This window comes from Quercus lobata, chromosome 5 (assembly GCF_001633185.2).
Source record: "Quercus lobata isolate SW786 chromosome 5, ValleyOak3.0 Primary Assembly, whole genome shotgun sequence".
Taxonomy (NCBI): Eukaryota; Viridiplantae; Streptophyta; class Magnoliopsida; order Fagales; family Fagaceae; genus Quercus; species Quercus lobata.
This window is the reverse complement of record NC_044908.1, coordinates 74,036,040-74,049,999: the sequence shown is the minus strand read 5'-3', so window position 1 is coordinate 74,049,999 and position 13,960 is coordinate 74,036,040. Positions and strand designations below refer to the sequence as shown.

Sequence of the window (13,960 nt, the reverse complement as noted above, 5' to 3'; positions counted from 1 at the left end):
AAAATAACAGAAAGTGTTAATTAAATTACAAAACTTTTAGCAAACCCCATTTATTTTAATCCTTACATGATGTAACATAAAATCATGCCAGGGCATTTGTATATCTAAGTCCAATGACTACCAATACACGGTTTGGCTCATTTTAACCAAAAATTAAAAATAAAATCAGAACAATGGTGGTAATGGTAGTGGTATATAAGTATTCATGTCTTTGTTAAGATTTCAAGAGTAATTTAAGAGTAATGTTAATGAAAGCAACTCTCACAGCTTCCTCTCATTTAGGAGCAATATGATAATTTGTCAGAGCCTTGTACCTTTTAGTATGGTTTAGTCTTTTCTATTAGGAGAACCAAGATTTGAATATCTATCATTATTATTATAACTATCAAATTATCCAGAAATAAATTATATCTAGAATTCTTTTTAGAAGAAATTATATCTAGAGTTAGATACACACAAAATTTCACAATTTTTTTCATAATGGTTGATGTGACTTTTTTTAAATGGTGTATAATAAAAGTTTGTGGTGAACTCTTGTGAAAATAATGTTACTCTAATCATAACTTACTAAGTTGTGAAAAAGATTATGAAAAGTTGTGTCACTAGCCTTACTAGTTAGTAAAAGCATATTTTGTGGATTTTAGTTTAACTGGTAAAATTTCTAATTGTTGAATAAGTGGTTTGAGATTCAATCTCTATCTACATCAAAAACTAATTGGTGTCTTAATATGATAATAAAGAGATATTATCAAAAACGGATGTTATAAATTAAAATTTCCTATAAAAAAAAGTAAAAGCATATTTGTTTTTTCATATAATCTGTTTTTAAATATTGATTGAAAATGATTAGATGATCTCATTGTTTGATGATCAAAAGCCTGATGTCGGAACCCAAAGAAAATAGTAGAAGCAAAAGTGAATGTGAGACGTCTCTTCCACCAATATCTGTCTTACGTGTAGAACTCTCATCCAAGACTATGCCGCTCCACAAACCCACTATTGTATTAATTTACTCCGGACATAAGTATTTTTTTTTTCTCTTCTTCTTCTTCATCTTTCTTTTGATGAATAAAAAATGGGTCTCCAATGTTAATTCATTGATCTCATACTATGTGATGATTAGGTAATATCATGTGCATTACTAAGGTTTTGATATGGTTATTGTTGTGGGCATAACACATTTGTAGAAGCATCACTGCTTGAACCACTTAACTCATGCCAAATATCATGTGAAATAATATGAGAACTCTTACCACCAAGCCATACTCACACTCTGCTAGTCAATTTAGTTCTTATAAATTTGAAACATTTCAATGTTATTATTTTCTTCACTTCCTAATATTATTGTTATTATTTTTCGAAAAGCTCAACTTTATTTTTAAGAATTTATTTTAAAAATACAATGATTTCAGCTATAATTTTTTTTTTTTTTTAATAATTTGATAATTGGGGGAGGTGGGGGAAATTTCAACTATAATTATGATTATAAGTGATCATAAGTTGTTTAGTGTCAACCCACTAACTGACCCAATCACATCAAGATTTGAAGGAATTAAAATCGTTGTCAGCTGTGAATATGCGTGTTGTCAATTGCGGTTTGATCTATTGTACCTATTGGTTGTCTTGTCGATGTTAACGATATAGGTGACATCATTGTCGACAAATTGGTAAATTGGTGGATATTTTAAAAGCTTTATCGAAACTCCATATAAATTGAGTATGAGATGGGGAGGGCGAGGAGGGATGCCGACATGTGAAGTGGAGATGATGAGAGGATTAGCACCATGACGATCTGTGACTTGGGAAGCAAGGAATTATGCAAAACTCTTTTAAACAAGTGTGGTTCATTTGATTTCTATATGTGAAACCTTATAACTCAATCCAATCTCATCAAGTTTTACCAGTATTAACTCGTTGCTAGTTGATCTCATTGGGCATGCCAAGCTCCAACCTTTAATTATATGAAATTTATATCTAAGAAGATGAAAAAAGAGGTTTTTTTTTTTTTTGAAGAGTTTTTTAAGGATAGTTTAAGGGTAAAAGAGTAATATTATCAATAATAAACGTTATAAAGCGGTACTAGCAAATAAAAAACTGTAGCAAGAGAAGAATGTAGAAAAAAAATAAAATAGTATAACAGCTTTTTCAGTTTCACATTTCTCTCTCTTTTTTGTGAACTTGAACACCGGCGTTCTCTCTCAGTCTCTCCCGCCATTATCAACTTCATCTTCTCTGACTCTCTCTCTCAAATCCCTAACCCTAAAAATTCCACCATTCCTTTCTCTCCAAATTCCTCTTCTCTACAATGATCATCTTCGCATTCTAATCTCAAGAAAAAAAATGCGACTCCACCGCCTTCTCAATTCCCCGTCTTCCGATCAGATCGCCTCATCGAAACCCTAAATCTCCGATCCGTATCCGCACAATGTCTTGGGGATTAGGCTGGAAGCGACCTTCGGAGATCTTCCACCTCGCTCTGAGCTACGGCAATGAAGAACCCGTGGAGAGTCCCGGCCGCGTGTCTTCATCTTCCTCCGCTTCGTCGTCGTCGACGATGGGCCCGGCGTCGCGGTCGTCTTCGGCGTCGTCGATAGTGGCGCAAGATCAGGAGCTAGGGTTTCGGATCGAGTTGGAGTGGTCGGCTGGGGACGACGAGGAGCAGGTGGCTCTCCGGCTTCAGTCGCAGCTCATGGTGGCGCTGCCGATGCCGCAGGACACGGTGGAGGTGGTGTTGAAGGCGGAGGATGAGAATGTGGCTGTGGAGATGACGGTGGTGAAGCGGAGGGAGCCTCTGCGGGTCGTGACGATGACCAAGGTGGCCGGGTCGGGTCAGCAGAGCGACGGTACCGGCGTGTTGACGAGACTTTTGAGGGCCAATCTCCCTCCGCCGATGCCCAACGAAGGCGGCGTCTCCGAATGCGGCGACCATTGGAGGACTGTCACTGTGCTCTCTCTTGGTGCCTGCGGTTTGTCTGTGAGTCTTCAAATTTTTCATTTCATTTCGTTTTCATTTGATAGGTTTTTTTTAATGGGACAAGACTTATAATTTGGTTCTTCAATTAAATTTAAACGCATAGCTAGATTGAATTTAATTCTGCTCGAAATAATGTTTATGCATGTATTGATCAATGCACATGTGTTTGAATTTTAGTGGGGAGCCTAATGTGTTGCATCTAAATAACTGTATCTAAGTTTCACTCTTTTGATGTGTTTGGATATTGGGAAATTCTTTTAAGTTAAATCGAGTGCTTGTGGTGAAAAATGGATTAACTTGGTATGTCTATAATTTTCTAAGAATTGAAAATGAACCTCTCAAAATTTAGGGACTAAAATAGAACTTGATCCAGAATTTGGAGTTAAAACATATATATTTTTTCATAAAATTCTTTGCGAGGGAGTATTTTCTAAGAATTGAAAATTAAGCTCTCAAATTTTAGGGACTAAAATAGAACTTGATCCAGATTTAGGAGTTAAAACATATATATTTTCATAAAATTCTTTGTGAGGTGGCAAAAGAATAGATTTTGTTACTTTCTCTTGAGGTGAATAGGCAATATTACATGATTTAGTACTGAATTAGCAAAAAATGGGATTCTGTAGTTCTTTTAAATGCGTGACTAAGTTCGGTGTAATTGTAATGAGCTAGTGCTAGTAAGTAGAAACTGTCTGCTCCACAGTTTTGGGCAATGGTGTGGCACTAAAGCTATTGAAGTATATATTCAAACTAGAGCTAGCAAAAGTTGCAGAGGTCAAATAGTGTGATTTTGATCTGTGTTTGGTAGTTGGGAACGGGACTTGGTTGATTTAAGTTCAGCATTTTAGTACCTACTAGTTGTCTATTATTGACAGGCGTTGCCGGTAGAGCTAACACAGTTGCCGCATCTTGAGAAACTGTATCTCGATAACAACAAGCTTACAGTTTTGCCACCAGAGCTTGGTGAGCTGAAAAGCTTAACAGTGCTTAGGGTCGATTCCAACATGCTGGTTTCAGTACCTGGTAAGCATGGAGTTATTCTGTATTTCTAACCAGTTTGCTCTATTGAAGTTAAATTATGTCAAATTTGAATGGAACAAACAAACTTGAACTCAGGCTAGACATTTTTTTTCATGCAACATTTCCACTTGTCTGATTTTGGTTGGAATGTAAGCAGTAGAACTGAGACAGTGCGTTGAACTGGAGGAATTATCATTGGAGCACAACAAGCTTGTCCGGCCTCTCCTTGACTTCAGGTCATCTTAGTATGAAATCAGCATATTTTGGTCTATTCTTTGTTGTATTTCCTGTTTCCAAAAATCTTGTATAGTCTAGTACTTTTTCTGGGTCTAATTGTTTTTAATTTTATGTTAGGGCTATGGCTGAGTTACGGGTTTTGAGGCTTTTTGGTAATCCTCTTGAATTCCTTCCCGAAATTTTGCCATTGCACAAACTTCGCCATTTGTCTCTTGCGAATATCAGGATTGTAGCAGATGAAAACTTAAGATCGGTGAATGTGCAAATAGAGGTATTAATGGATACAGAACTAGTAGGAGCCTTTGGGCTTTTTTAGTGTCTTTTTAAGTGTAGATAACATATCAAATTGAATATGTGTACTGTTTTTTTTGGTAATTGCAGATGGAAAACAATTCTTATTTTGTTGCATCTAGACATAAGCTAAGCGCCTTCTTCTCTCTTATATTCCGTTTTTCTTCTTGTCATCACCCTTTACTAGCGTCGGCACTAGCGAAGATAATGCAAGACCAAGGAAACCGTGTAGTTGTTGGTAAAGATGAGAATGCGGTACGGCAGCTAATTAGTATGATAAACAGTGACAACCGTCATGTGGTATGTTTTGATAATTCTTGCTAATATGAGTAAAATTTCATTTGTTTATATAACATAAATATTCCTCCGTTAGGCATGGTCTTAATAATTCTGTCTTCTGACAGGTTGAACAAGCATGCTCTGCTCTTTCATCTCTTTCTGCAGATGTTTCTGTTGCAATGCAGTTGATGAAAGCTGACATCATGCAACCCATTGAACTAGTGCTGAAATCTTCTGGTCAGGAAGAAGTAATATCTGTATTGCAAGTTGTGGTTAAGTTAGCCTTTGCATCGGACACTGTAGCTCAGAAGATGTTGACCAAGGATGTATTGAAATCATTAAAGATGTTATGTGCACATAAAAATCATGAGGCAAGTTCTCTACTTCCCTTCTCATAATATATTTGATTTAAGTGTTTCCCTTATATGGCATGGTCAACTTATACTTAAGGTTTGTCTTTCATTAGGTACAAAGGTTAGCTTTGTTAGCATTCGGAAATTTGGCCTTCTGTTTAGAGAACCGCCGTATTCTGGTTACTTCTGAAAGTTTGCGGGAACTTCTCTTGCGCTTGACGGTTGCACCTGAACCACGTGTGAATAAAGCAGCAGCTCGTGCCTTGGCAATTCTGGGTATGTATTTTGGATCAAATTTATCTGTATTTTTGAGATTGTTTAACCTGATGGGGTCTGATTTTATTTCGTGCCTTCTTAGGGGAGAATGAAAATCTACGGCGTGCCATAAGAGGGAGACCAGTAGCAAAGCAAGGACTGCGCATACTCTCAATGGATGGAGGTGGCATGAAGGGTCTGGCAACTGTACAAATTCTTAAAGAAATAGAGAAAGGAACCGGAAAGCGGATACATGAAATGTTCGACCTTATATGTGGAACATCAACAGGTGGCATGCTTGCTGTTGCTCTTGGTATTAAGCTGATGACCTTGGAACAATGTGAAGAAATATACAAAAATCTTGGTGAGTATGTTGCAGTTGGAAATGGTATATATGAAGGTTTTTATTTAATTATCAAATTATTTATCCCATTCTGAAATAATGAAAACATAGGAAAACTTGTCTTTGCTGAATCTGTGCCAAAGGACAATGAAGCTGCAACTTGGAGAGAAAAGTTGGATCAGCTATATAAAAGCTCATCACAGAGTTTTAGAGTTGTTGTACATGGATCTAAAGTATGGGTTATTCTTCTTTCATTTGTGCTTTATCTTGTTCTTCATAAGTTTCATGATATTTTTGTTATGTGGAGGTGTGACTTTTAGAAGAAAATTAGCATCTTTCACAAGATTTTTTTATTGTTTTAACAAGATTCTTTTTCTTTTGGGGTGGATAGGAGAGTAAACCTTTTTCTTATAAATTTAATCGGCCAGTTGCTAACTCTTTAATTAATTGTCATCATGTATTTTCTGTATTATTTTTTGTGAATGACTTAGATTCTCAAAAGGTTGGAATTTTAGTAAACGAAGCAAAGTCATTAATTCAAACTTTATTTCTACTCATTATATTTTAAAATATTTATCCATTGTGTTAAGTTTGATTATTCTTCCCTTTACTTGGAAAAAGATACCATAAGATGTTATCTTGCAGCATAGTGCAGATCAGTTTCAGAGGTTGTTACAGGAAATGTGTGCTGATGAGGATGGGGATCTTTTGATTGAGTCTGCAGTGAAAAGCATTCCTAAAGTTTTTGTTGTATCAACCTTGGTGAGCGTTATGCCAGCTCAGCCTTTCGTATTTCGCAATTATCAGGTTTGTTGCCAAGAGGTCCATTATTTCATTTGGACACATTATTACTTTTGGACACATTTAATACTAGAATTGTAGCTTCATATTCTGCTGCATAAGTGTATACAGTTTTGGTCCTTGTGAAAATTGTAGGTGGTTCTTTTTTTCATAATTTCATTAAATCACCTTTTTCATCTTAAATTGCAGTACCCTGCTGGAACACCAGAAGTGCCTCTTCCAATGTCAGAAAGTTCTGGAATTTCTGTGCAAGGATCACCTACTATAGGTTCTGAAGTTGGTTATAAGCGCAGTGCTTTTATTGGAAGTTGTAAGCATGAAGTATGGCAAGCTATAAGAGCATCATCTGCTGCACCATATTATCTTGATGATTACTCAGATGGTATTCTTTTCTTTTCTTTGTTTAAATGATCCATTTCACCCTTTTTTTTTCTTGATTAAGTTGAGTGTGTTAGGATTTTTCCCTTTTTAATGTTTTATTTTCTCTTAATTACGTAATTTTCCTTAAATTTCTGTAGATGTACACCGCTGGCAAGATGGTGCAATAGTGGCAAACAATCCTACAGTTTTTGCCATAAGAGAAGCACAACTTCTTTGGCCTGACACGAGAATTGACTGCTTAGTTTCCATTGGGTGTGGTTCTGTTCCAACAAAGGTTGCTACTGACTGCTTCTATTTTGTTTTCAAAGGGTCAATTTTGAATTATAGCTTTTTCAGTTAAATCTCAACTTTTTCAGAGTAGTCACAATAATTTTGTGAATTTGAAAAGGGGATAAAATTTTGTTCTGTGAACACCCTGTTCTTATCTAAACTATCTTTTCTTCACTTTACACACAAAAACACCAGAACATTACAGCTTTTATTAAAACTAAGAGCTTGAAATCCCAAAAGCCTATGATTTTTTTTAATAAATAATTACAGAAAAAGGGAAAAACTCTCTTTTCTTTTTGGTTTTCTGGTGTCTTTATTTTTTATGACCCTTAAAGCTAATATTTAGTCAAATTTTATAAAAATATTGTTGAAGATTTTTTGTTGGCTAGATCTTGTGGAGAGGGCTTTTAAGGTTGGGTTTCAGATTGTATCTGGAGTTTAATTCCTACTTTTTGCCTTCCCTCTCTTCCCGAACAGAAATTTGGGGAGTTTTTATTAGTAGATCTAGATCTCCATGTTGCTTCTACTGTACCTGATATGAGAACATGAATTTAACCCCATGCTTCCCTGGCCATTCATTATCAATTTTGCATATTACTTAGGGTGATGAAGGCTGTTATACAATCTCAGATGTACAATGTTATTTTAAATATCTTCTATTGTATTAGGGGCATGACTTTTTGTTTTGGGTCTTTTGGCAAAAGACATCGAGAAAAAAATCCTATGGGCATATATTGAAAATGTACTTAAAAAATAACAGGGACTGTAAAATTGCTTCCATTTTCTGAGTTACCAATAATATTGTGAATACTAGAGTGATTCTAATTTTTCTTTTTCTTTTTTCTATTGCCACTGAACTTCATAAGAGTTGCTTTATTGTATGGATTCATATAAATCTTTGCTGTTCTTAGGTGCGAAAAGGTGGTTGGCGTTATCTGGATACGGGCCAAGTGTTGATTGAGAGTGCATGCTCTGTGGATCGAGTGGAGGAAGCTCTAAGTACATTGCTTCCTATGCTCCCAGAAATACAGTATTTTCGATTTAATCCTGGTAAGACTGGAGTTATATATTTTCAAATGCAGAAATCATGTCTGGAGCCTTAGTTGGCTTGTTCATTGAGTTATACAGGCTCAAGCCATATATGTTTTGGCTCATAGGCATGTGAATTTCCATGTTTGATAATTTGAAAAATTCAAACATATGTGGTGTAGATGTTTGTTTTGAGAAGCTAATGATTCAGCCATGTTATTGCTCAAATATTACTCTATTGGATTTGAATCTGCGTGATTTAAAAAAAGAAGAAGACGCGCACACACACATGCCAGAGATTTTACTATAAATATAACTTTAGACTTCATGGAAAATTTAAAGCCCAGCAGCTGAGAATTGACAATTGGATTCACTGTTTTGAGCATCTCTAACTTGTTTATTGAGCACAACATAAAGGCTAATGAGTCTGGCGATTTGTAGTCTGAGCCAAACTTGAATTGGGATTTTATGGCTTTGAGTCGAGTTAGAGGTGAGCTTGAGCTCCCACAATTTTGACTGTGCTGAGCTTGAGCTGTGATATGCTCAGCTTGGCTCTTATACACCCTATGCATGGATGTAAACTACTTTCTCCGTTCTCCATCTGTTATCCTTAAATATCATTTTGACTGAAAGTTCTGATTCTCAATCGGTGTTCTACATGGCCTGTCATTGCAGTTGATGAGCGTTGTGATATGGAACTGGATGAGACTGATCCAGCTGTCTGGCTGAAGTTGGAAGCTTCTGTCCAGGAATACATCCAAAATAATTCTCATGCCTTCAAGAATGTCTGTGAGCGACTGCTTGTTCCTTACCAAAATGATGAGAAGTGGTCAGAGAATATAAGAATTCAGCATTACCCCAAGTCAAAGGGGTCAAGTTCAGGTACAGGCACTGATTTTCTGTAATTGGTTTCAGGAGGATATTTTTTATGGCCAGTGGTTTCAGGAGGATATTATCTTTGTGTGTACTCTTTTTACCATAAAATCTTCCTTCTGCTGTGCTAGATGTGAATGGTCCTTCTCTTGGTTGGAGGCGAAATGTACTGCTTGTTGAAGCTTCACACAGTCCAGATTCAGGCAGAACAGTGCATCATGCTCGTGCACTCGAGTCATTTTGTTCCCATAATGGAATACGGTTATCCCTAATGCAAGGGATTTCAGGGATTGTGAAGACAATGCCAGCAACAACATTCCCAACGCCATTTACATCACCTCTGTTTACTGGAAGCTTCCCATCAAGCCCACTGCTATACAGTCCTGATTTTGGCCCACAGAGGGTTGGTCGAATTGATATGGTCCCTCCTTTAAGCTTAGATGGCCAATCTGGAAAGGCAGCTGTATCACCACCAAAGTCTCCTTCAGGGCCTAGACAGCTTTCTTTACCTGTACGGTCATTACATAAGAAATTACAGAACTCACCACAAGTGGGCATTATACACTTGTCCCTCCAAAATGATTCGATTGGCTCAATATTAAGGTAAACAGGGCTGCTGTTGTTTCAGTTGCAAAATATTCATGTTGACATTGCTTCAGTCTTATTCCTAACCTACTAGCTACATATATCTCTAGTTGGCAGAATGATGTATTTGTGGTTGCTGAACCTGGAGAGCTTGCAGAGAAATTTGTACAGAGTGTTAAATTGAGTTTGTTGCCGGTAATGCGAAGACATCACAGAAAGGGGGCATCAGTTCTTGCCAATATTTCAACTGTTTCTGATTTGGTTTCATTTAGACCATATTTCCAAATTGGAGGCATTGGCCATCGTTATATAGGGCGCCAAACCCAAGTATTCCTTTTTAATTCTCTTTCCTGATGATTTATTTTTTCATTAATATGAAGTTATCAAATTAATAAGTTTGTTATGTTTTTGAAGGTCATGGAAGATGACCAAGAAATTGGGGCATATATGTTCCGTAGAACAGTCCCTTCTATGCACTTAACTCCTGATGATGTTCGTTGGATGGTATGTTCTTGGCTTTCACTTCTATTTACATAGTTTTCCTTTTTCCTCTAAATTTTGTGGAGCTTTGGAAATGATTAGTACTTAGTAGTCTAATATTTATTCAACTTCTGTAACTATCTGTAGCTATCTTCCACCCCCCACCCCCCCCCAAAAATTAAATTTCAGTTATAATCTGATTTCCATAGGGAATGATGATTTCAAGGATGCACGGACGCGGCTCCCAGGCCGGCGCACCCGCGTCCGACGCGGCGGGACGCGGCGACGCGGGAGGGACGCCGCAGACCGCGCGTCCGTCCCGCGTCGTGCCGCGTCGCGCCACGTGGCGGATCCCGACTCGGGCCGACCCGGGCCGACGCGGCCAAAATCGGCGCCGACGCGGCCGAAATCGGGCCGACTCGGCCGAAATCGGGCCGACTCGGTCCGTATCGGCCGGCGACCGATACGGCCGATACGGCCGAAACAGGCCAGAATCGGCCGAAACAGGCCGAAATCGGCCGTGAAAATCGCCGGAGAGGCCGAAATTCTGGCCTCAGGTGCGTTTCTTGCCTTATTCTTTCTTTGTTTTGTGAATCAAGTATATTAATGTGTTTTTTAAGAATATTTTAATAGTAAAAATATATAGAAAATATAAATAAAAATATTTTTAATAATTTTTTAATCGCCGAGTCCCGCCGCACCCGCACCCTATTTTTTCAAAAATTGCCGAGTCCCGCACCCGCACCCGAGTCCCGAAACGCACCCGTGCTTCATAGGATGATTTAGAATTCTAGAAGGGGGAAAACAAGAGCTCTTGCCTTGATGTATTAGCCCACAGCCTAAGGTTTTGACGTGTGATGCATTCCTTGAGAAAGAAACATTATTCTCTTCAACAAAAGCTTGCATTTATGTCAAAGTATTAATTTATTGCCAGGTGTTAATGGGACAAATGCATTTATTTCCTTGTGTTAATTATCAATAGGTTGTGAACTAATTGTTTATGTAAAAAGAGGTTGTATAGTTATTTTTCCTAAATTTATATCAAAGACGAATTATTTAGAATACTTCTTATCCGGGGAAAAAATATATTTGGATTATGGCATTCTTGCTCAAGTTTAGTTACTTTGGCAACAATAGAAATTGAATAAAAAACCATCATAAAGGCAAAATCAAATCTAATTGCACATGAAATGAAGAATATAAGAAAATAATTTAATTACATCATAACTGCAAAAGCAAATTCACTCAAACAATAGGTTCATATTCTAAAATATATTAATCTTAATAATTTACATTTCTTCTGTTTCAATTGTATGTCATATAATTGAAGTTGGTACCCCAAATATTTTTTTACACATAATGACTATTGTACAGTTGTACTTGGGCCACGAAGATAAGAGCTCTTAGATTAATATAAGAGAATTGCTTCTAACTTTATTACAAATGTAGTAGAATGTCTTAACATCTGAGAGTTTTATTGCAATAAGCCCACGGTTTCCTATTGTTTTGTGTTGTGTTCTGTTTGTCAATGACATTCATTCTTAAGGAATGCCCTCTGAGCTTTTCATCACTGGCCATTAGTAGGTATGGTTAGTCCCTCCAAAAGTGGGTCCTGGGTTTGGTCCCTAGGATCATTGCTTTAGCATAATTATTTGTGTCATGTTGCAAGTCCCCAAATTTTATGTGTTTTTTTCTCTATTACTCTATTGGAAACAAGGTTTAAAGAATGATAACCTTGAATTAAAGGGGAAGTTAAAGCAAGTTCATAGTTTGCTAGTAAGAAAAAGGCTATTAACATCTTGTCAAATCTCATGGTTTTCTTTAAGAACATTGGAATGCAATACAAAGATGTGAATATTGGTGATTTTAGAATTTAGTGATCCATAAAAGATATAAGGTTTGAGTTTCTCTTTCCAAGAGAGCATAGCTCTTTTAAGGCAGGGTTGCTTTATGTATTACTATTTCTCTTTTTCATTGATGTGGCTGATGCTTTATTTCTTGAATAATTGTAGGTTGGAGCTTGGAGGGATAGAATAATAATTTGCACAGGGACTTGTGGGCCTAACTCAGGTCTGATTAAGGCCCTTCTTGACTCTGGTGCCAAAGCTGTTATATGTTCTTCAACTGAGCCCCCTGAAACACAGATAACAACCTTCCATGGATCAGGGGAGCTCAATATTTTTGAAAATGGGAAGTTTGAGATTGGAGATGAAGAGGCAGAAGATGAAGAAGCTGAACCTGCCAGTCCGGTGAGTGATTGGGAAGATAGTGACCTTGAGAAAAGTGGTGACCATGCCACTAGTTTTTGGGAAGAAGATGAGGAGGAACTGTCTCAGTTTGTCTGTGAATTGTATGACTCATTGTTCCGAGATGGTGCAAGTGTAGATGTTGCTCTGCAACATGCTCTGGGTGCACATCGGAGGTTGAGGTATTCGTGCCATCTCCCCAGTAGACAATAGTTTGTTATATAGATATCATACATAAAATTTAAATCATAGTTTAACAAAATAAGGAAAAAAAAAAAGGGAATGAAAGCAGGGGTGGGACGGGAATATGTTTAGAGGTATATAAGAGAATAAGAGGAAACATCCAATTTTGAGGCTTACCAAAAAAAAAGAAAAAAAATTCTGTGTTTGTTATTCATTACATGAACATGAGCTTTAGCAGTCGTGATGTTGTATGATACAGATATATGGGATATAATTGTCCCCTTCATTGATTCGTTCTTATCACTTGCTTTGAAGCAAGTCTTTGATCTATGAGTGTACTTGGACGATTACAGTGTAATTTATATTTTGAAGAAAAGAATATGACTACCATTGTAGTCTTTGACTTTTTCGCGTCCAAAAATATTAAAGTAGACATTACAGCGCTGTAATTACTAATTATCCAATTAGGAGACATTCTGCAAGTGCTTCGCTGGACCCATAGGCCATTGCTGATGCAAAGCTTTTGTAGTCTTCATACGTTTGCTATTTGAGGTTAGAAAGCAGTTAATGTCACAGAATCAGTGAGTACCTGACTGGTGATGGTGAAGAAATGAGCGTCTATTTCAAGTACCCCCAATGGTATGTTTGGAAGGAAGCGTGATTGGGGAAGGAGAGGAGAGTAGTAAGGGGAAGGGTGGCTGGAATATAGAGTAAAAAACATACCCAATGGTCCAATAGAAATTTGACCTTTAATGAAGCCTTGAGCACAATGGAAATTGTCATTATGGAGTGTTATAACACTGATCAACTCAGACGCTAATGCATTAAATTGGAAGTTTTTAAAGGGGAACTTTACACACATATATTTAGATTATATTCGAGTAGAATTTTTATATTGTATAAAAAAAAAAAATGATTTCTGTCGCTTCACTTAATGGGTTTAATCTTTTTTTTATTTTTGAGAAACGTTAATGGTTTTAATCAATTGTTACTTTGAAATCATATAATAAGAAAAGTAAGTCTTCACTCAAACAACTGCATAATCGCACTTTTCAAATGGTATAAAAGCAGACACTGTTCAGAATTGAAAGACTAAACTAATCTTGACATTAATAATCAAAAAGCAAAAGAATGAAATAGAAATGTGAACAACACTTTGGCCCCACACCAAGAAAAAGCACTCAAAAGCAAGAGGGTGAAAGCGTATGAGAAGAAGTTTTTACCCAACAAGAAAATGAGGGAACAATCAAAAGCATGTGGAATTTTCTATTTTGTCCATATATTTTTTCGGCAAGAGTAAATATTCAGGAAAACAATGTCTTATCCGTACCATGTTCAATCATAAACAGAGAAGTCTTAA

General features: G+C 36.9%; 1 protein-coding gene across 1 annotated transcript; it reads left to right on the top strand.

Annotated features, from left to right (window-relative positions):
• Positions 1–2,134: 2,134 nt before the first annotated feature.
• On the top strand, positions 2,135–13,006 carry LOC115989399 (phospholipase A I). Its single transcript, XM_031113072.1, has 18 exons — positions 2,135–2,974; positions 3,850–3,997; positions 4,152–4,230; positions 4,349–4,502; positions 4,613–4,822; positions 4,927–5,172; positions 5,268–5,430; positions 5,513–5,773; positions 5,864–5,985; positions 6,398–6,559; positions 6,743–6,935; positions 7,072–7,208; positions 8,116–8,254; positions 8,909–9,115; positions 9,238–9,709; positions 9,802–10,018; positions 10,106–10,195; positions 12,184–13,006. The coding sequence occupies exons 1-18, from the start codon at positions 2,426–2,428 to the stop codon at positions 12,628–12,630; spliced, it is 3,996 nt and encodes a 1,331-aa protein (XP_030968932.1). The 5' UTR covers positions 2,135–2,425; the 3' UTR covers positions 12,631–13,006.
• The last annotated feature ends 954 nt before the right edge of the window (positions 13,007–13,960 follow it).

Coding starts and splice junctions, on each gene's coding strand:
- LOC115989399 (XM_031113072.1), top strand. CDS start 2,426: ATGTCTTGGGGATTAGGCTGGAAGCGACCTTCGGAGATCTTCCACCTC. Junction 4,503..4,612: donor CGGTGAATGTGCAAATAGAG/GTATTAATGGAT, acceptor TGGTAATTGCAG/ATGGAAAACAATTCTTATTT. Junction 5,173..5,267: donor GTGCACATAAAAATCATGAG/GCAAGTTCTCTA, acceptor GTCTTTCATTAG/GTACAAAGGTTAGCTTTGTT.